Here is a 24,002-nt window from a genome sequence, read left to right as displayed (position 1 = left end):
AAAAAAAAAAAAAAAAGATGGAACGAATACACAGAGGCACTGTACCAAAAATAATTGGCCAATGTTCATCCATTTCAGGAGGTGAGATATAATCAAGAACCAATGGTATTGAAGGAAGAAGTCTAAGCTGCACTGAAGGAATTAGTGAAAAATAAGGCTCCAGGAATTGACAGAATACCCATTGAGATGTTTCAACAAATGGTTGCCACACTGGAGACACTTATTCATCTATGGCAAGAAATTTGAAAGGTACCTAGCCAACTGACTGAAAGAGATCCATATTTGTACCCATTCCAAAGAAAGGTGATCCTACAGAATGTGGAAATTATCGACCAATATCATTAATATCACACACAAGTGAAATCCAGTTGAAGATAATTCAAAAATGGTTGCAGCAGTATATTGACAGGAAACTTCCAGAAATTCAAGCTGGATTCAGAAGTGGATGTGGAATGAGGAATTTCGTTGCTGAGGTCAGATGGATCTTGGCTGAAAGCAGAGAATGCCAGAAAGATATTTACTTGTGTTTTATTGACTATGCAAAAACATTTAACTATGAGGATCATAACAAATTATGGATAACATTGAGAAGAATGGGAATTCCAGAACACTCATAAGGAACCTGTACTAGGAGGCTGTTTTTCTGATAGAACAAGGGGATACTACATGGTTTAAAATCAGGAAGGGAGTGCATCAGGGTTGTGTCCTTTGACCATACTTATTCAATCTGTATGCTAAGCCAATAATCTGAGAAGCTGTACTATATGAAGAAGAATCTGGCATCAAGATTGGAGGAAGACTCATTAACAACCTGTGATATGCAGATGACACATCCTTGTTTGCTGAAAGTGAACATGACTTGAAGCACTGATGAAGACTAAAGACTACAGTCTGCAGTGTGGATTACACCTTAACATAAAGAAAACAAAAATCCTCACAACTGGAACAATAAGCAGCATCTCTATTAATGGAGAAAAGACTGACATTGTCAAATATTTCCTATTACTTGGTTCCACCATCAACAGCAATGGAAGCAGCAGTCAAGAAATCAGATGACATTGCACTGGGCAAATCCCCTGCAAAAGACCTCTTTAAAGTATAAAGGAGCAAAGATGTCTCTTTGAAGACTATGGTGTGCCTAACCTAAGCCATAGTATTTTCAGTTGCTTCATATGCATGTGAAAGCTGGACAATGAATAAGGAAGACTGAAGAAGAGTCCATGGTCTTGAGTTGTAGTGTTGGAGAAGAATATTGAAAGTACCACAGACTTCCAAAAGAGCTAGCAAATCTGTCCAGGAAGAAGTACAGCTGAATGCTCCTTGGAAGCAAGAATAGCCAGACTTTGTCTCATCACTTTGGTTATGTTGTCAGAAGGGACCATTCCCTGGAGAAGTATATCATGCTTGGTAAAGTGGAGGGTCAGTGAAAAAGGGGAAGATCCTCAATGAGATGGGTTGATACAGTGACTATAATTATGAACTCAGGTATAGTAAGTATTGTGAGGCTGGCGCAGGACCAGGCAATGTTTTGTTCTGTTGTAGGTAGGGTCGGTGTGAGTTATGGTTGATTCGAGAGCACCTAACAATAGCAACAAGCACATATCCCAGATTGCTTTTTTGTGTGGTATAAAGCATATACACGCTGGGCCTCCTGAAATGTAATCATGGCTGTGATGATTAGTGTGTTAAGGGATGAGTCCAGAAGACTTTTGCAAGGGATTCAGCTTTACTCTGCTTTGGCCTTGCTCTCCATTGTGTTTTCCACTTTACTGATGCAAAACAGCTGAATAACTATTTCATTCCACCTCTCCAGCTACTCCATAAGGACTTAGCTTAAGGGTTTATTGTAAGTAACGTCAAAGTTGAACAGAACCATATTTCTGGGATGAGAACACCCCATTAATATCCCTTGACAGCCATGAGAGCCCCAGGAATTCTGGAGCCATCACCCGAGCCAGGCCACTGAGCTGGCACTGACAAGGGGCAAAACAGTGGCTAGGGCTCTGGGGCCCTCACATGAGCTGCATTCAGAACAGGCCCCCTGCTCAATATATTTTACCTGATGGGCTTTGCAAAATTTTATTTGCTCAAGGGATATCATTACTAAAAATAGAACAAAAGTTGTAGAAAATGTTAGTTCAGTGGTAGAATTCTCCTCTTTATGAAGGAGACCCGGGTTCAATTTCCAGCCATTGCTCTTCGTGCACAGCCACCACTCCTCTGCCAATAGAGGCTTGCCTGTTGCCATGGATCAGTGGAAGTTGACCTGTTGCTGTGATGCTGAACAGGTTTCAGGGGAGCTTCCAGCCTAGAGTGGACTACAGAGAAAGGCCTGGTGGTCTGTTTCCAAAAATCAGCCAGTGAAAACCCTTTGGATCACAATGGTTCCAGTCAGTATCAATCATGGGAATGGCACAGGACTGGGTACCATTTTGTTCTGTTCACTTACGCATAGAATTGCCATGAAAGTCATGGGTGAACTCCAAGACAGCTAACAACAACAACAAGATAGAGCTGGAAAGGCATTCTGATACCTGGGCTTGTTAGCTGTTTACTTTGAACAAGCTCTTTAACCACTTGGCTTGATGTTTTCATCTAGCAAAACAGAGCAATATTGGTAATGTACCTGTGACATTGGAGAGAGAGCAGGTGTTCAAGAAAATGAAGCTGTTACTATTAGTATTATGGTTATTCTAGGGAGATATGATTTCTGATTTGTTCCTAGGAATTACTTGGTGCCCTAAACCCCTAACTTTGGTAAAGGTACTCTAACAAGAGATTGGTCAGTGTTCTCAACCATACAAAGGCATGAAAGATCTCATTTCACATAAATTAGAAAGCAATTGGAAACAGCTACCTCCTCCAGGTTCCAGCTCAAGAGACAGAAGTCTCTGCATTTACAGGTAGCTTGTGACTTATGCTGTATGGCTTCCTCTTTCTTCTCTACGTGTGCTTTTATGAAATTTCAACTTACTTGTTCTGTGTTTCTGCTCCCTGCCCTGCTTCACACCTTAGACTTCAACCATTAATGGGTCCTTATTCTTCCTTCTCAGCCTTAGAGCTATTATAAAGGAAGCCCATTGCCATCTAGTTGATTCCTACTCATGTTGTTGTTGTTATGTGCCGTCGAGTCAAACCCGACTCATAGTGGCCCCTCCTTGGGTTTCCGAGGCAGTATCACTACGGAAGTAGGATTGCCCAACGTTCCTTCCGAGGAGTGGCTGGTGGGTTTGAACTGCCAGCCGTCTGGTTAGCAGACAAGTGTCTTAGCCAGTATGCTACCAGAGCTCCTACTCATAGCAACCCCCAATTGGGTTTCCAAGGGAGTAAATCTTTATGGAAGTAGATTGCCCGTCTTCCTTCTGTGGAGCAACTGGTATGTTTGAACCACCAGTCTTCTGGTTAGCAGTCAAATACCCTAGGCACAGCCCTACCAGAGCTCCTTATTATAAAGGAAACCAGTGTGAATATAGTCTAAGGATCATGGGATTGAGTATCTGGAAATGAAATTCCCTGTGCCATTTCTGCTCCGAGAAGGTTGTGAGACTTGGACAAGTCATTGAATTATATTTTACTCTTTTTCCTCCTCTGAAAAATTTAGACTAAGATTCCCTTTCCACTCCCATATTCTAGCACTTTAGCAGGGTATAGGTTTTAGTGATCCCCGAAGACCTACTTTGTGTCAGAATGAAGTGAATACATGAGGTTGAGAGTTCCCTTTAGGCCCTGGAATTTTTAGAAAGTGGAAGTCAAACCAGAGATATTGATAAACAGTTTTTGAAAGGTGCGTTTCTGTCTTTGTGGTGTTTGCATTAGCTGATGAATCATTCAGAGACCTTCCTAATTGGCTTTGTTGTCGATACTGTTAATGGATGAGCTAGCCACTAGTGACTAATAATTCCTAATTAAAAATGAAAAGTAACAGTGGCTCTTTGCTTTTTAATCGGATACATTTGCCCACAGACTTAGAATATACTGTTAGATGTCAAATGGAAATGCAGTCACAGAGAAAGAGCTTGGAGTATTAGCAACAATGCGTTTGTTTAGGTGAAGTCTCAGTGTTCATTCTTCATGCTCCTAGTGGTCTCATACTGAATAAAGAACTGCCTTGGGAAGTTAATCTTTATACTTATAAAGATTAAGTTGTACTTGGCATCTCTAAAATTTTGTTGTTAAATTTTTCCAAAGAGAATTATTGGAATACTTTAGTATTCAAATATTCATATTCTTCATGCCAAAAGTGTGTTTTCAAAAATAGTAGTAAGTAAGGATTTTTGTTTGTTTGTTTCTGTAAACTATGCAGGGGGTGTTTTTAATGAAATTAAAAATCTTTAAATTTCTAATTATTATTTTTAAAAATCTATGTATCTGTATCTTCTATGTTGTATTTCACTGATATCAAACCAAACCTACTGCCTTCTGGTTGATTTCAACTCATAGTGACCTTCATTGGGTTTTTAAAGCTGTAAATCTTTACGGTGGTCGATTACCTCATCATCCTCCCATGGAGTAGCTAGTGGGTTTGAGCTGCCTACCTTCTGGTTAGTAGTCAAATGCCTTATCCACTCTGCCACCAGAGTTCCTTATTTCATTGATAGGAGATTATAATATATTAGTAGATTTATGCAAAGAGTAGGGTTTCTCTGTGAGTTTACATTTGGCAGCTCTGCATCCTCTGCTAGTGGAGGTTACTGATTATCATGATAGATTTAATAATGCACACTTGGAAAACTATGTCACTTCCTGCTCCTACCTGTGGGCCCTCCGGCAGTGCTCCTTCCCAACTTCTGATATGCTGCGTCAGATACATTGAGCTATGGAAAACAAAGCAGTAAGATTGTTAATGAATTGTGTAACATAAATGTAGATAGGCCTGAGCCAGCCATCTCGCTAGCCAGCTGCTGCCCTGTCAACCCCAACTCCCAGTGAGTCCATATGTGTCAGGGTAGAACTGTGCTCCACAGGCTTTTCAATGGCTGATTTTTCCAGAAGATCCCCAGGCCTTTCTTCCAAGGCATCTCTGAGTATATTCGAATTGCCAACCTTTTGTTTAGTGGCCAAGCGCTTAGTCATTTCTGTCACTCAGGGACCCCAGATGGGCCTGAAGGAGGGACCAAGTGTCCTCTCTGTGAAGAAGTTGACATTAAATTTAGTGCATATGGTTAGTAAAACTTCTTTTTTTATTGCGATAAATATACATGTAACCAGCATTGGTCATTTCAGTATGCATTTGTCACATGTATAATTCAATGATGTTAATTATATTTATCATGTTGTTCAACTAGCACCTTTATCTGGTCCATATTTTTCCATCACCCATAACAGAAGCAATGTGCCCCCTTTTATTTCATGCAAGTGTGATCATAAAATATTATCCTTTATATTTTAATGTTTCATTCATTTTTTTGTTCCCAGGGTCTAATATACTACCTGTGAAGTAGCAGGTAATCAATCAATGTTGTTTCAGTGAAAAAATGTTCAGATGCTGTTTGTTCTCATTGCTTGAGTTCTTAGATGTATTTCAGAAAGAATATCTTAGATAAGTGTCTACTGTATAGGGAGGAATTATTTTAATTACTCCCTTGTCAATATGGAAGCTTTTTGCTATGTGAAAGTTGCTTCATAAATTTTGAACTCTTTCTTGTAAGTGAGGCATCTTATAGGTAAGTAAATTATATATATATATATATATATATATACACACACATATATATATATATATACATATATATATATACACATATATATATATATATATATATATATACATATATTAGATTTTCCAATCCTGAGGTTTATAAGTGCTTCAGTATAGTAATTATCCACAAATAATTTGTTTAAGATGCTAAAGCTCACATCGTCATTCATGTCTTCTTCAACCAGTTAAAAACAAAACAATGTCAGGATAATAAAACTGTGCTTGAAAAAAAAAAAAAGTAAAATAAACCAAACATCTCTTCCTACTGCACAGATGGTATTAAATCAGGGTTGCTGCTTCAGACAGTAGAAAGTAGTGAGCAAAAACTATAATGAGTGCATTTATTCTTTCTGTCCTCCAGAGTTTTCCATTTTTCTGTATTGTAGACAGTTTTGTGATTACACTACCATCCAGCAGACTGTCTTGAATGTGTTGATTTAAGTTGGGTGATACATCCATCTAAACTAATCCAGTTAAGGATAACTCAATTAAGAGAATAAGATTTGCCAGCACTTTTCTGTTTCTAGAATAGCATTGCATTATGCTTTCACATATTTGCACTTCCTGCAAAAACACAGGCAGGGAGGAAGGAGAATCACAGAGTCTCTAATTTGAATATGACCTGAGTGTTCATCAATTCTACTCTTACAGGACCAAAGATTTTATATCTAAACCAAAAATGCAACATGTTAATTAAAAGTGATGTGGTTTAAAATGCTTAGGGGTTTATTTGATAGTAACTATCTGTGTACATCTTACTTGATGGCAGTGAATTTGGTTTTGGTTTGGTGTCCATCTCAAAGAGCCCTGGTGGTACAGTGTTACACGCTCAGCTGGCAACCTAACGGCTGCAGTTCAAATCCACTAGCCACTCTGTGGGAGAAAGAGGTGGTAGTCTGCTGCCTTGGAAATCCTATGAGGCAGTTCTGTCTACTGTATAGGGAGGAATTATTTTAATTATTCCCTTGTCATTGTGGAAGCTTTTTGCAATATGAAAATTGCTTTATAAATTTTGAACTCTTTCTTGTGAGGCATCTTATAGGTAAGTAAATGTTTTTTTTTTTTAATTAGATTTTCCATTATATTAGATTTTCTATTCTGTCCTACAGGGTCTCTGAGTAGGAATTAACTTGATAGCAGTGGGTTTGGCTTTGGTGTTCATCTCAGAGAAAATATAGGAAGATGAGGCAGGGAAGTGACAAACGTTTTTATATAATGTTCTAGGTAAACAACTATAGAACTATCTCCATTATATCATTGAACTGTTTTCTGAGACTGTACTGCAACATGAGTTTATTTTAGAGCTATATTAGATCAGTAATTAAGATTTTAATCCTTCAATATTCTAAATTTTTTTAATTTGGTGTTTTTTCCTGTTAAGACATATAAAGTATTGACTTTTGAAAACACATGTTTCTTTTTTACTTCTTTGGGTAATTTAACTCTGATATGTATTCTGAATATAATCATCTATTTTATATATATGGCACATTTAAAGGTGAAAGTCTTTTTCCTTCTTGCAGCTGTTTAAATGTTTCATCTTTTCTATTTCTGAACTTGGACAAGGGATGTAGGATTTTTCAAATTGCAAGTTATATTTTACTTCAGTAGGCATGTTTTTTGAAATGGCAATACTCCTCAGGGCTGTGTGATTTTCATGTGTGTGTGTGTGCATGTGCGTGTTTAAAGTTCATAATCAAACACAACTGAAAAAAGTCCTGAAACACATTTTCTTTCTATGTATGAGAAATGCAAATTGTTGTAGGTCAAATGATGAAAGGTCTTGTTTCCATCTCATACTGTTCTTTGCAATTTGTTTTTCATTTATTCCAAATGTACACCATTCACTTTGCATTTGCCTATTATTTATATGTTTTTCAATTGCCCCCAATGTTTGCTTTAATATGAGGAGGAACTATTCTCACTTGACTCTGCCTTCCTAAATGTGCTTGTTAGGTGCTGCAGAGTCAGCTCTGACTCATGTTAGACTCACACATAACAGAACAGGGAGCTCATCTTCTACCACTACATCAGGCAATATTCTGTTGTCATCCATAGGGTTTCCATTGCTAATTTTTGGAAGTAGATTGGCTTTCTTCCTAGTCTGTCTTAGTCTGAAAGTTCTGCTAAAACCTGTCCACCATGGATGGGTGCTTCCAGCATCATAGCAATATACAAACCACCATAGTACCATGAGCTAACAGACAGATGGGAGTAGTCCAAAAGATACTGACTATGTTTATAAACATGTGTGTGTTTTATTGTGCAAGAGCCACAATCCTAAATTTCCAGAATGAGGCAGGGAAAATCATTGCTCTCATACCACTTTGATTACTTGATCTCCTCATCTCCAAAGGAATATTTTGTCAACAAGTAGGGTAAATCATGGCTAAGAAACAAATCTGTCTTGTGATTTTAAAATTACACATAACCAATGTACACCTTGGGAAGACTTTAAAAAAAAAAAGGCAAGCTTGGAATCAGACATACCTAGGTTCTAATTCTAGGCTACCATGTTCTTGTCTATCTGTTTTTTGTACTGTAGTGGCTTGCATGTTGCTGTAATGCTGGAGGGTATGTATGTCACCAGATTTCAAATGTCTCAGGGCCTACATGGAAAATCAGTCAATACTACTATTATTCAAATTTACACACCAACCACCAAAGCTAAAGGTGAGGATATTGAAGATTTTCACCAATTTCTGCAGTCTGAAATTGACCAAACATGCAATCAGGATTTATTAACTGTACTGGTGATTGGAATGCAAAAGTGAGAAACAAAGAAGAATCACCAGTAGTTGGAAAACATAGCCTTGGTGATAGAAATGATACCGGAGATTACATGATAGAATTTTTCAAGACCATGACTTTCTCTTTGCAAATACCTTTTTTCAACAACATAAACAGTGGCTATACTCATGGACCTTGCCAAAAGGTATATAGACAAATCAGATCAACTACATCTATGGAAAGAGGTGATGGAAAAGCTCAATATCTTCAGCCAAAACAAGGCCAGGTGCCAACTGTGGAACAGACCATCAACTGCTCACATGAAAATTCCAGTTGAAGCTGAAGACAATTAAAACAAGTCTATGAGAGTCAACATATGACCTTAATTATATCCCACCTACATTTAGAGACCATATGAAGAATAGATTTGATGCATTGAACACCAATGACTGAAAACCAGTGGAACTGTGAGATGGCATCAAGAACATCATCCATTAAGAAAGCAAAAGGTCATTAAAAAGACAAGAAAGGAAGAAAAGACCAAAATGGATGTCATAAAAGACTCTGAAATTTGCTCTTGAATGGAGAGTAGCTAAAGCAAATGGCAGAAATGGCAAGATAAAAGAGCTGAACAGAAGATTTCAAAGAGTAGCCCAAGAAGACAAAGTCAATTATAATGAAATGTGCAAAGGCCTGGAATTAGAAAACCGAAAAGAAAGAACAAGCTCAGCACTTCAAAAGCTGAAAGAACTGAAGAAAAATTCAGCTTTGAATTGTAGTATTGAAAAAGTCAGCTTTGAATTGTAGTATTGAAATATTCTATGGGCAAAATATTGAATGATTCAGGAAACATCCTAAGAAAATGGAAGAGATACAAAGAGTCACTGTACCAAAAAAAATTGGGTGATGTTCATCTATTTCAGGAGGTGGCATATGATCAAGAATCATTGGTATTGATGCAAGAAGTCAAAGCTGCACTGAAGGAATTGGTGAAAAACAAGGCTCCAGGAATTGACAAAATACCCATTGATGATTCAACAAATGGATGACATGCTGGAGGCACTTATTCGTCTATGCCAAGAAATTTGGAAGGCAGATACCTGACCAACTGATTGGAAGAGATCTATGTCTGTACCCATTCCAAAGAAGGGTGATCCTACAGAATGTGGAAATTATTGGATAATATCATGCACAAGTAAAATCTTACTGAAGATAATTAAAAAATGGTTGCAACAGTATACTGATAGGGAATTTCAAGATATGCAAGCTGGATTCAGAAGAGGATGTGGAACAAGGGATATTATTTCTGATGATATCTCTGAAAGTACAGAACTCTAGAAAGATGTTTACTTGTGTTTTATTGACCATGCAAAAGCATTCAATTGTGTGGATCATAACAAATTATGGATAACATTGAGAAGAATAGGAATTCTAGAACACTTAATTGTGCTCATGAGGAACCTGTACACAGACCAGGAGGCTGTCATTCGAACAGAACAAAAGGATACGGTGTAGTTTAAAATCAGGAAGGGGGTGTGTCCAGTCTGTAGTCTTTCACCATACTTGTTCAATCTGTATGCTGAGCAAATAGTCTGAGGAGCTGGACTGCATGAAGAAGAAAGTGGCATCAGAATTGGAGGAAGAGTCAGTAATAACCTGTGATATGCAGATGCCACAACCTTGCTTGCTGAAAGTGAAGATGACTTGAAGCACTTACTGATGAAGATTAGAGACTACAGTCTGCAGTATGGATTACCTCAACATAAGGGTAATGAAAATCCTCACAACTGGACAAATAAGCAGCATCTTAAATGGAGAAAAGATTTAATTTGTCAAAGATTTCATATTACTTGGTTCTACAGTCAACAACCATGGAAGCAGCGGTCAAGAAATCAGATGGCATACTGCACTGGGCAAATCTGCTGCAAAAGACCTCTTTAAAGTGCTGAAGAGCAAAGATGTCTCTTTGAAGACTAAGGTACACCTACCCAAGCCATGGCATTTTCAATTGCCTCATACGCATGTGAAGCTGGACAATGAAGAAGGGAGACCAAAAGAGAGTTGATGCTTTTGAGTTGTGGTGTTGGCAAAGGATATTGAAAATACCGTGGACTGCCAGAAGAACTAACAGATCTGTCCTGGAAGAAGTGCAGCCGGAATGCTCCTTGGAAGCGTGAATGGCCAGCCTTCATCTCACGTATTTTGGTCATGTTATCAGAGGGGACCATTCCCTGGAGATGGATTGACATGGTGGATGCTATAATGGACTCAGGTATAGCAAGGATTATGAGGCTGGCGCAGGAACAGGCAGTGTTTTGTTCACTTTGAGTCAGAGCTGACTTGCTGACACCTAACAACAACATATGGTAGTTGTGCTTCCTTAGGTCTGCTTTTTAAGTTCTCCAAGTCTCTTTTTCCCCATGTAATGAAATAAGCACAGTAATCCTACCTCATGGAGCTGTTTTACTAAACAGCAGGAATTTAGTATGTAAGTTTGTGCTGGGGACGTGCTGAGGGGTGGGCTGGATTTGTAGTGCTCTGTAACTATTCTTCTCACCATGTCAGATTTCAAACATGAATGGTTTATTAACCAGCTGGGAAAAATTCCTGAATATTTAACAATAGTCAGGCAAGACCAGCATACCACTCTTACCACTCATAAATGGTAGTAATTACTTCTTAATAGTTATGCTGTATCTGCTCTTGATGTAGGATAAATTTTTGCTGTTTGGTAAAATTCTGAATAGATTTAGGATATGACAGTTAAGGGAAGGATAGTAATTCATTAAGCTTAAATTATTAATGATTTTAAATAATGAAAATTTACTTCATTTTGAGAATAAGTAGGAAACTTGTAATAATTCAAAAACAATAGTGTAAAGGATGGAAAATGTGTTAATTGCTTTTAAAGAAGGAAAAAGGGCCACTTGGTAAGATGTTGTAAATGAGTTAAATTTAATGTTAATTAACTCTTTCGTGATTGAGGAGAAATAGCTTCTTCATTTTTGTGATCATACTTTCTTGAATCCATACCAAATTGTGTAAGTAAAATATTGAGTGCATTTAATAGCTAAGAATATAAACTGACAGGCATTTTTGAAAAACTGATAGCACTTTTTAGAAGTTCACTTTAACTTTATCCAACAACTATTTCATATAATTTGAGTCTGATTTTAGATTTTAAAAAGTTTGCTGCAATTGTCTATTTTATTGAAATTCCTCTTTCCTGAATAACCATAGCAATTCTTTTGCTAAGAGTACAATTTTGTATGCATAGTCTGACATGGCAGGCAGTAGATAGAATGTTTAAACTGAAATTACTCAGAACATATAGACATCTGGAGCCTGGAAATATCTTTCAAATAACAGGGAACATCTCAATTCACAAAATTAAAAATTGTGGATGATTTAGAAACAAATCACCAGAAATGAGGACAGGCAGTTTAATCATCTAGTGCTAGGGGCACTGCTTTCCATAAGTGTTTACTGTACCATGAGCAGTCAATGCTGGAGCAATATACTATGGAAAGCATGTGGTCAGCCCCAAGGGAGTGTGAGAACTAAAACCCTCTAGAATGCGTGCACTGAAAAGAGGATTTGGCATTTTCTACATTAATCTCTTTCACAAAGTGACATAAGTCATTGACACTGTAGTCTAACACACTATTGCCAACCACTGTTGTAGTTGTTAGCTACCATAACATCAACCCTCATTCATAGTGACCTCATGCACAATAGAATGAAATGCTGTCTGTCATTGCACCATATCCATGACTGGCTGTGGAGTTGACTGCTGTGATCCCTAGGGTTTCCAGTCCTAATTTTCAGAAACAGTTCCCCGGGCCTTTATTCCGATTGTCTCTTAGTCTAGAAGCTCTGATGAAACCTGTTCAGCATCATAGCTACACACCAGCCTTCACTAACAGATAGCTGTACATGCAGTACATTGGCCAGGTCTCCTTCACGGAAGGCAAGAATTCTACACAGAATACTAGACTTAAATGTCTCGATCAGGGCTGTGTGGAAGAACTAGGATGATTGTGCAGGTTAGAACCCAGCCACTAATGTCCTGCTAAAGGAAAACATCCCCATCTGAACATGTAGCTTGAATGCAAATAACTGCTTCTCTGAGGATATACTTGTCTCTTCCTAACGTGTGTGACTATGTCCACATCTGCTGTTCCTGATGTTAGGAATGCACATCCAAACATATTCCATGGGATAATTAAATGGCATTTTGGGCAGATGATCAGATCTTGAGAAGAGAGAGAAAATGTACCTTCTTTTTCTGTCCTGTGTAAATAAAAAAATATATCTCAGGTGTATAGTGGCCTTATGGTTATCACAGTTCTAATACACAGTCAACAATAATATGGTTTACCTGATAGGATTTTTCAGATTCAAACTGCATATTTAAGTGAAGCAAAAGAGAAGAAACTTTTTGTTGTTGTTTTTTAAGAATTGTCACAAAATATGATCAATTGCTGCCCTTGTGAAAAGCTACATGATCAGCCTTCTGGATAAGTCAGCTGCTTTGCCTATAGATTAGATACAAAATTGTGGTAGGCCTCAATGGGCAGCTTTTTCATCTGTCCATTTTTTGGCCTCTTTCTCACAAAAACTAATTAATTAATTTAAACAGGTACATTTCAAGGATCTATGGCAATTTTCCATAGATAACTCAGTGCTGCTTCCTCCTTACTGTCAGAGTCTTATTACCCAATTAGCAAGGTAACCACTAGCTTCCTTAGGCTTATTTTTTTAACCTGTAGTGAACAATTTCACATTTTTCCACAGCAAAGATTCTGCCTTTTGGTATGGCTGGCATCTATCTCTCTTCCAAGTTCACAGTACCTTCCTACAGAATCAAAGTCTATCTTCAAATTTATAATCCCTGACAGGGACAGAGTACTCAGTAAGCTAGGTAAGCATGAGCTTACTTACCAATCTGTAGTGAACATGGATGAGACCCATATGAGACTATTCACTACAGATTCATAAATAAGCATAAGTAAGCCAGTGTTGACCTTGCTTATTGGGTAGTCCATCTGTTTATTACCTTGCTTTTTTCACTGTATCAGAAGTTTTTCTTAAGGCAAGTAATTCTGCAAGCAATGACCAAAACTGAGAGCAATTATTTACAAAGTGAAAATATATTTCGCTACTTGGGTAGGTTATTTTTTTAAAAACATACAGTCCCCAGGTTATGAAAGAGACCCATTCCTAAGTGTATCTTTAAGATGAATTTGTAGGTAAGTCAGAACACATGCACATGGTTCTTTTTTAGCCTAAATTTAGTGCAAGAAAAAGCTTGAAGCCTTTTCAATGATTTAAAAGCTGCAAGTGCAGCAAGCAAAGGTAATTGTGATGAAGAATTTCTTGGCAGTAGGGGTTGGTTCAAAGAGCTCTGGTGGCATTAAGTCATTTGGTGGCTAACCAGAAGTGGGGGTGGTTCAAACTCACTAGCTGCTCCACAGGAGGAAGATGAGGCAATCTAGATCCATGAAGATTTACTGCCTTCGAGAGCCAATGGGGGTTACTACAAGTCATAATAGACTCAATGGCAGTGGGCTTGGCTTAGGCTAGGGGTTGGTCCAATGAAGCAAATTTACTTAACATCAAAGGTCAAGTAGGAGCTGCCATTAAATTGGATGTTTGTAACTGGGGCTTACTGTATTTCTCTTCTGCACTACTTAGAGTAGGACTGGAAAGCTGAAGGATTGGAAACATGAAAAATCCTAGATTTAGGGCTTTTCTTTTCGATGAACTACTGCCTAACTAAAAAGTATTAATCCTGAGATATATAGGCTCTGGAATATAATAATTACAATGATACCTATCATTTATTAAATGTATATTGCCTACCAGGCACCACATTATAGCACTGATCCTCAGAATAATTTTACAAGTCAGTGTTTTATTATCTTTTACCTTATTTAGGTAAGGAAACAAAGGCTTAAAAAGTTGATTTATCAAAGTTTACATTGCTGATGAGAGATTGAACCGGAATTCTAACAAAAGCAAATTAATTCAGGGTGCACATTTTTTTTTCTTTTTCTCTTTTTTTTTTTTTTACCTTCCCTTTTCCTTCCACCTCTGGTAACCATCAAAGAATATTTCTATTTTTGTGTGTGGAATCCTTTTCTAGACTTTTTGCAATTGTAGTCTCATACAATATTTGTCCTTGTGTGATTGACTAATTTTAGCATGACACCCTCTAATTTCATCCACACTATCAGAGGTTACAAGGAGCTCTGGTAGCATAGTGCCTAAGGCACTTGACTGCTTACCAGAAGGCTGGCGGTTCAAACCCACCAGCCACTCCTCAGAAGGAAGGTTGGGCAATCCTACTTCTGTAGTGATACTGCCTCAGAAACCCAAGGAGGGGTTGCTATGAGTCGGGGCCTACTCGACGGCAAACAACAACAACATCAGAGGTTACACAGGTCCATCATTGGTCTTTCATGTTGGGTAGTATTCCATTGCATGCATGTATCGCAGCTTGTTTATCCATTCCCCCTTTGATGGGCATTTAGGTTGCCTCCATCTCTTTGCTATTGTGAATAATGCTGCAATGAACATGAGTGTACATCTATCTGCTCCTGTCACAGCTCTTACTTCTTCAGGTTATATACTAGGAGTGGGATTTCTGGATCACATTTCTAGCTTTTTAAGGAAGCACCAGTGGTTGACATTTTTACAGTCCCATCAGCAGTATATGAGGGTTCCAGTCTTTCCACACCCTTGCTAGAATTTGTTTTCTGTTTTTTTGTTCTTTGCTGGGATGAGGTGATCACTCATTTTTATTTTGATTTGCATATTGCTAATGGCTAATGACTGAAGCATTTCTTCATATGTTTGTTAGCTACTTGAAGTCTTCTTTGGTGACATCAGAGTCCACATTCTTAAACACCAAATTATATTGTCTCTGTTATGCCAATAATAATTCATAATTTCATACAAGTTATGTTGAGATGTTTGCAAATTGGCTCTTGTTTTCCTGTGAATTTCTGCCTGTCATCATTGAGTAATTGACCCACCTGTTTTTTGCCTCTAGGCCCCTGGGGAAGGTGTACAGGAGACTGTGGGCCTGGAGGAGTCCAGACTCGTGCAGTGTGGTGTTTTCATGTGGAAGGGTGGACAAGCCCCTTGTCGAACTGTGATGAGAGCAACAAACCTGCAAAGGAAAGAAGTTGTTTCCGAGTCTGTGACTGGCACAGTGACCTGTTCCAGTGGGAGGTTTCCGACTGGCACCACTGTGTGCTTGTTCCTTATGCTGATAGGGAACTGAAGCCTCGGACTGCAGAGTGTGTGACTGCTCAGCACGGACTCCAGCACCGGACAGTGCTCTGCATTCAGAAGTTGAACAGAAGTGTGGTTACAAATGAAATTTGTGAACATTTTGCCCCTCAGCCTCCAATGGAACAAGCTTGCCTCATTCCATGCCCCCGGGACTGTGTTGTATCTGAATTCTCACCATGGTCTCAGTGTAGCAATGGATGTGGGAAGAAATTGCAGCACAGGACTCGTGTGGCCATTGCGCCCCCGCTGTATGGTGGACTGCAGTGTCCAAACCTGACGGAGTTCAGGGCCTGTGATGCTCCCATTTCCTGTCCTCTTGGGGAAGAGGAATATACTTTTAGACTGAAGGTTGGTCCATGGAGTAAATGTAGACTGCCTCATTTTAAGGAAATTAACTTAAGTGGAAGAATTGTGTTGGATTTTAGCTCTGACTCAAAGGAGCATGTCACCTTTAGACATCAAAATTACAAGCCACATCAACATTCCAAGCCATGGGACTTAGAGATAGGTTATCAGACTCGACAGGTTTGGTGTACAAGAAGTGATGGGAAAAATGCTATGTTAAGGTAGGAGGCCTACATTGCTTATATCTTTGTTCACCTAAACTATTTTACACTGTCAATTTATAAGCCTTCTTTATGATTTTCTATAAAGGGGAAATTGAAATAAGGTTTGTAACTTGGGTTTTTAGAAGTTTCTTGTGTAATATTTTAATTATCTCTTAGTAATTTTTGAAATGTCAGCATCTAGTCAAAGCAATGCTCTGAATTCTTGTAATGCAGTTATAGAGGGTATGTCATGTATTTCCAAATTTATCAAGATATAGCCATTTAAAAAAATGCTAGTCTTTTGTTATTATAGTAGTAGAAGACCAAGTGCTGCTGCTTTTTTGTTCCTCCCCCTCAAGTGCTTCTTTACAGTGATAAAAATTCAAGTTCACTCTCAAATTATATAGTTATATAAGTATAGCATTATATAAATATCTATCAATTTTAATTTTTTTCTTCTGTTTTCACTATTGCAAGGTTTTTTTTGTTTTTGTTTTTTTGTGTGTGTTTTTTACATCTGAGCTGTTCATTCACTATGGTCATAGTAAACCAAAAAGTTAATTCATGTGTGTCTTGGCATTGCCTTGAAAAAACCTTTAACTTGCATCAATAATAATTAGAATTAAATCTTCTGAAGGCAATACTATATATTTCAAAATTATTTATGTTCTTTTATTTTAACATACAATGTTAAGCATCCTAGTATAATCTCATAGAAACTGTTAAAATTTATATTTGTTTAATGTCCCTCAAGAAAGTCTTAAGTATAATCATGAATGTATTACTAAATTTCTTCAAAATTAGGATGCCTGTTTGTAGTACTTGAATTGAAACAATTGAACATTTTTTTTTTCTCGAATTAACTATTACCATCAGTTGCTGTTTTCTCGAGATCCACAGATGACTGACATAGGCTCTAAAAACTACCTTTGTTCTTGATGGACAAAGTAATGTAACAATTTTTTTTTTTTTTCCAGCTAGACTTCACAAATGAAGATTTTTGAAAATCTTTGATGCTTCAGTCTTACTTATGCTGTTTGCAATTGATAAGTCCATTAAAGAGTGATTTGCTGCTTTTTATTGTCTGGCTTTGTGAAACCCACAAGATTAAACAACTGATTTCCATGATTATTGTTTGAGCTTGTGTGTGAAGACATTGTTTCCTTAATATTCCATACTTTGTTTCTCCAATGAGCTTGATATAGAATAGTTTCATTTTTATCTTTCTTGTTTTTACCTTTTTCTTTCTCATTTCTAGATAGCATGTTGAAGCAAAACAACTTTCCTAACAGTAGGCTATAAAATATGTAACATTCATTTCATTTAAGCATCAAAAGATTATGAAATGCCTCATAGCTCATTACAAAATGATTAGGTCACTAGTCTTATATGGCTTTAAGTGGACACATTTCTATTTCTCATCCTTCCAAGGCTCAAAGCAAAAAACAAATGCATGACCTCTGACAGCTGTATGGTCATGTGTTAACAAAGTTATGTCATTGTCCAAGTTGAATTATGTTGCATAGCCTACCAGGATTTTTGCTAACAGGGCTCAAATCTCTCTCTTAAAAGTACCTCCCCCCCCCTTTTTTATTCTTATGTATTACTGTTTTTGTGTTTACTGACTTCCAAGAAGAACTTTATGTTCCTTTTATCATCAAAAAACATCCCAAAGTATGGATTCCTTCTACTCTGTTACTTACATCTGTTTCCTTTTGGTGGCCTTTATGAGACTTTAGAGACAGTGGCATTCTGATTCCTTTGATATGACTATGGTTGATTGTCTCATCATTTAGAACGGGAAGAGTCTGTCTTTACTTCTGAACTATCAGTTCCTGCCTGTGCCTTGCTGAAAGTCACTTTCTCGATCTAGGACACCACAGAGCTTTAATTAATGCCCTTTACTAAGCCCCATTGATTACTGCAACTTTTGATAATCACCTCCAGCAATTTTCTCTTCACAGTTGTGTTCGCAATGTGGTAGGTGGTTGTATTACTCATGGTACCACTATGTTCCTGCATCATTGATCGGTGTATTGGCTTAAAAGTCATTTATTTATTTTTTTATTTTTTAATGGTCTCATTGAGCACCCTATTTTTTCCTCTTTTGTTTTGACAGGAATTTGTCTGAGGTTCCATTATTACATTTTAAAATAGCTGTCCTACAGCCTGTTCATCATTCTTTGTCAGATATCAATGCCACTATTATTGAATGTTTTAAAATATTTTAGCTTGTAGAATGGAGTAGTCTTCTCTGTTTAGTTTTTGTTTTTGTTTTGTCATGTTTCTTTTCTCTTTTTTCCCTAAAAGTTGAAATATTTCTGAGTTAAGAAATCTGAGCTGTGAACTAGGAAAAATGTTTATATGAGTAGGGAGATAAATTGACTTTTGTTTGCTGTGGGCAATCTTTAGTAGATATGATTAGATGATCCATGTTAAACATACCTTAAATGCTCAGACCACTTTATTTAAATAAATATTTGTCACTTCCCCTTAAATCTTCTTCACTGCCTGAAGGGTAATAAATTTTAAGACTATGAAACAAATATCATCTGAAAGCTCTGGTCTTATTATTTTGTTGGTTGGTTGGTTGGTTTCTTTCTCCTTCTGTCACTGAGTAGATTTGGAAAGAAATTTACCACTCTTATCCCTCCCAAAAGAAACACATTGTACTCCAGACAACAAAAGGCCTTTTACTAATTTATTTGAAAATGGTAGAGAATATTTTGTTAGTTTTATTGTTTTGTGGGAATGGTAATAGAAGACTTTTTCTTTCCTTTCTCCCTCTTTTATTTCAGTTCACTTTCAGTTGTAGATTTTATTTCCTCCTCATGCATATTGATTTTATTATATTTATTTAACATATTGATTATTAGTATGCTTTTAAGAGTCAAAATTATACACAAAGTTACACTCTGTAGTACAATGGTTAAAGCATTTGGCTGCTAACCAAAAGTTCAGTAGTTTGGACCCACCAGTAACTTGGCAGGACAAAGATGAGGTGGTCTGCTTCTGTAAAAATTTACAGCCTTGGAAACCCTATGTGGCTGCTCTACTCTGTCCTATATAGTTGCTATGAGTTGGCATTGACTCGATGGCAGTGGATTTGGTTTGGTATATGTAACTTCACCCCATGCCCTCAATTTTCCACTGACACTAGCTTCCTTGTTTCCCAGTTTATCCTCCCTGTGTTTTGATACCCTTCTTTTTTACACAGAATGTAGCATATTGTATGATATGCTAACTTTCTGGAACTATCTAGCTTTTATGGTCTCAGGGTGGATGAGGCCATGGAATTTAGACTGCTAGTTTCCTTCTTTCTCTTTTGCTCCAGATGTGAAGAGACCATCAGTTGTATATTATTTTTGTTTTGATGTTGCTCATGGTGATTTTTGCCATGCAAAGTTTTATTTTTATGTAGCAAATTTATCAATCTTTTGTTTTATTGCATCTAGAATTTTAGTCCTGGTTATGAAGACTTTCCCTACATCCAACTTATATTCCCCCATGGTTTCTCCTTGGCTTATTGCCACTTTCTTCATCTTCAAAGCCAGCAACATAGTACTTTTACATATATCTCTGACTCTGACCATCTTACACCTCTCTCTTCCATTTATTAGTACTGTTGTGATTACTTTAGGCCCACCAGGGAAATCCAGGATAATCTTCCTATTTCAAGATCTTTAAATTGAATCTGTAGAATTTATTTAACCATATAAGGAAACATTCATAGGTTGTGGACAATAGAACATCGACATCTTTGAGAAGTCATTACTCTGCCTATCACAGGATCTATATTATCATACTAAGAAAATATCCATCCATTCCTGTATTTTTCAGGAGTTTGTTTTAGGAGCCTAGCCTCCCTGTTGCCATTGAGTCAATTGTAACTCATAGCAGCACTATAGGATAGAGTAGAACTGCCCCCTATGGTTTCCAAGGCTGTAATTTTTTTTTTTTTTTTAGACTTAAAATGTTTTATTCACTGTAATGCCATTCCATACAGCATCACTTTAACCACAAAACTCATTTTCCAACACATAAAGAACAGCAGTGGGTACATGCTCATAAAATTCATTAGTTTTATTCTGTTTTCTATTATCTTCAAGTAGTTGGCTTGATACAATGTTGGAATGGCCTTTTGAAGATTCAGTAATAGTGTTATCTAGGTATTCTCACTTTGTGTCATTGGATAACGTTCTCCAGAATTTGATATATGCTCTAAATCACTAATGTATATATAACCGTAATCCAAGAATCAAGCAGTGGTATTGGGAACAGGTCCTTTCATTTTTTTTTTTTTTAATCAATTTTTTATTGTGGTACGGATGCAAATTTACAAAGCAGACTCATTTTACACACAACAGTTCATGCACATTTGCTTTCACAGCCCAGATTATAATACCCAGCCATAAAAAGCTCTCCTCCAATATCCTCCCAGTGACTATTCCTTCCCTGTGCCCTTCTTATCTATGCACTCCTGTCTGTTCAGCTTTCCTTCTATGCACATGCCGTCTTTCTCATGTGTTGTGGTTGATTGATCTAGGCAGTACATATTCTTAGGGTAGGTGGGTATATGTCCCTGGGATAAGTGTTCTGCTTGTAGGTCTTTCTACTTTTTGGCTGAGACCTAATTCACAGAAGTGAGTACAGTTCCAGACCTGAAGTATAACCAGGGGCTATAGTCTTGAAGGTTCCACCAGACTCTATCCAACCACTAATTCTGGTCATTTTTATAATTTTGAATTTTTTTCCACATTTTTCCACCAACTCTATACAGGATCTCCAATTTTGATCCCTTTCTGAGTGGTTGGCATTGGTAGCTGGGCACCATCTGGTTCTTCTGTTCTCAGGGTCATAAAGGCTGAGATCCCTGTCTTCCATCATATCCTTGGACTTATTGTTTCCAAATGACTTTGATTTTCTTCACTCTGCTTTGCTCCAGATGAGAGGACACCAATAGTTTCATCTTATATGACCACTCGAAAACTTTTAAGACCCCAGTCACTACTCACCAAAGTAGAATGTCGTACAAGATTTTGATGTACTATGTTGTGCCAATTGAGCATGATGTCCCCTAAGACTATGGTCCCCAGCCTACAGTCTTGGTGATTTTTTTTCCTCAAGGTGTTTGAGTGTCTTCGGGAAGCTACTCCAATTTTGCCCTCTGTTATTTCTGTAATGTATGTGGATAATTTTGTAAGATTATCTTCAGCCAAATCTATCCTTGGTCTTGCCTACCCCCACCTGATCTCACATTTATGCATTTACCCATAGCCTAGTATTTGGTGCCAGTGGTAATGAAGTATTGTGAATGTAATAGTATTTGCCTCTGTTGTCTATACATTTTGTGCACATTTCAGTGTCCTCCTTTTCCCCATTGTCACTGTGTTGGTCATAGAATCTTTCCATACCACCCCTCCCCTCACCCAAATCAACATGTGAGCCTGAACTAGTCTGAAATTTTCTGTCCCCTTCCCTCCCAACCCCAGTAACCAACAAAGTGAATTTTCCTCCCTGCATGAACCTTTCCTTGATTTCTTACAAAAATGGACTCATACAATATTTGTCCTCCTGTGATTGACTTATTTCATTCATCATAGTGTCCTCCAAATCCATCCATGTTATGAGATGATTCATGTATTCTTCATTATTCTTTAATGTTGCATAGTATTCCATTGTGTGAATGTACCATAGTTTGATTATCCATTCATTTGTTGATGGGCATTTAGGTTGTTTCTATCTCTTTGCTATAGTGAATTGTGCTGTGATGAACATGGGTGTACATATTTCTATTCATGTCCTGGCTCTAACCTCTTTGGATATATTCCTAGTAATGGAATTGCTGGATCAAATGGTATTTTTATTTTCATTTTTTTAAGGAAAAGCCATACCATTTTCTGCAGTGGCTGTACAATTTTACAGTCCCACCAGCATTGTATGAGGATTCCAATCTCTCCACACCCTTGCCAGCATTTGTTATTTTCTGTCTTGTTGAACTTTGCTATTATTGCTGGGATGAGATGATACCTCATTGTTGTTTTGATTTGCATCTCTCTAGTGGCTAATGATCATGAGCACTTCCTCATGTGTTTGTTGGCCATGTATATAACTTCTTTAGTGAAGTGTCTTTCATGTCCTTTGCCCATTTTTGAACTGGATTGTTTGTCTTTTTGGTGTTGAGGTGTTGAAGTTTTCCATACATTTTAGAGATTTTGTTAGATTTGTCATAGCCAAATATTTTTCCTGATTGATAGGTTCTCTTTTTACCCTTTTGGAGAAGTCTTTCGATGCACAAAAGAATTTAATTTTTAAAAGGTCCCAGTCATCTAGTTTCTTTTCCACTGCCTATGCATTTTGGTTATGCTTGATAGACTATTTATGCCATAAATTAAGGCCCCTAGATTTGTCCCTATTTTATGTTTGATGAACTTCATAGTTTTGGATTTTACATGTAAGTCTTTGATTAAACTTGAGTCTGTTTTTGCATATAGGGTGAATTGTGGTTCTTGTTTCATTTTTCTGCAAGTGGATATCCAATTTTGCCAGCACCATTTGTTAAAGAGGATATCTCTCCCTCATTTAATGAGTTTTGACCCTTTGTCAAAGACAAATGCCCATAGATGGATGGATATTTTCCTGGGTTTTCAATTCCTTTCCACTGGTCTATTTGTCTGTCATTGTACCAATTTCACACTGTTTGCCTTATGTAGCTGTATAGTAGATTTTGAGATCTGGGAGTGTGAGATCTCCTACTTTTTCTTTTTTCTTCTTCAGCAGTGCTTTGCTTATCTAAGGTCGCTTTCCTTTCCATATGAAGTTAGTAATTGGTTTTTCCATGTCCTTAAAGAATGTTGATGGAATCTGGATCAGGACTGCATTGAATGAATAGATTGCTATGGGTAGTATTGACATTTTCACAATATTCAGTCTTCCTACCCAAGAACATGGCATGTTCTTACATTTATGTAAATATTTTATAGTTTCTTATAGTAGTAATTTGTAGTTTTCTTTGTAGAGGTCTTTTGTGTTCCTGGTGAGATTTATTTGAAAGTATTTTATCTTTTTGGTAGTTGTTGTAAATGGTATTGTTTTCCTTATTTCTTTCTCAAAGATCTCTTTACTGATGTAGAGGAGTCCAACTGATTTTTTTTTTTTTTTTTTTTTAATGTTAACCTGCTATCCTGCCCCTTTACTGAAACTTTCTATTAGTTCCAATAATTATTTTTTTGCTGAGTCTCTTGGGTTTTCTATGTGTAGGATCATGTCATCTGGGAATAGAGGTAACTTTACTTCTTCTTTGCCAATTTGGATGCTTTTTATTTTTCTTTCTTACCTTATAGCCTGACTAGGACTTCTAATGCGCTATTAAATAGAAGTGGTGATAGAGGGCATTCTTTTCTGGTTTCTGTTCACAAGGGAAATGCTTTGAGTCTTTTGCCATTGACATACATACTCTTTTTTATCTTGAGGATTTTTCCTTCTATTCCTATTTTGCTGAGAATTTTGAACAGAAATTGTTCTTGGACTTTATCAAATGATTTTTCTGCATCAATTGATATGATCATGTCCTTCTTTTCTTTTATTTATGTGATGGCTTACGTTGATAGTTTTTCTGATGTTGAACCATACTTGCATACCTGACGTGAATCCCCTTGGTCACAGTGTATTATTTTTTTGATATGTTGTTGGATTCTGTTAGTTAAGATTTTTTTTTTTTTTTT

At 37.2% G+C, this 24,002-nt stretch overlaps 1 protein-coding gene across 1 annotated transcript in view; it reads left to right on the top strand.

Annotated features, from left to right (window-relative positions):
• The window catches only part of THSD7B (thrombospondin type 1 domain containing 7B), a 1,104,189-nt gene that overhangs the window by 215,644 nt on the left and 864,543 nt on the right, over positions 1-24,002 (top strand). Inside the window, exon 2 of the mRNA XM_042782491.1 lies at positions 15,486-16,296. Within this exon, the coding sequence (XP_042638425.1) occupies positions 15,486-16,296 (811 nt within the window). The remainder of the gene's footprint in view (positions 1-15,485; positions 16,297-24,002) is intronic.

The sequence above is a fragment of the Orycteropus afer genome, unplaced genomic scaffold, assembly GCF_000298275.1.
Source record: "Orycteropus afer afer isolate SDZICR_OR568_19922 unplaced genomic scaffold, OryAfe1.0 scaffold00342, whole genome shotgun sequence".
Classification (NCBI taxonomy): domain Eukaryota; kingdom Metazoa; phylum Chordata; class Mammalia; order Tubulidentata; family Orycteropodidae; genus Orycteropus; species Orycteropus afer.
Note: the sequence above shows the minus strand (reverse complement) of the source record. Positions and strands in the feature narration are given on the sequence as shown.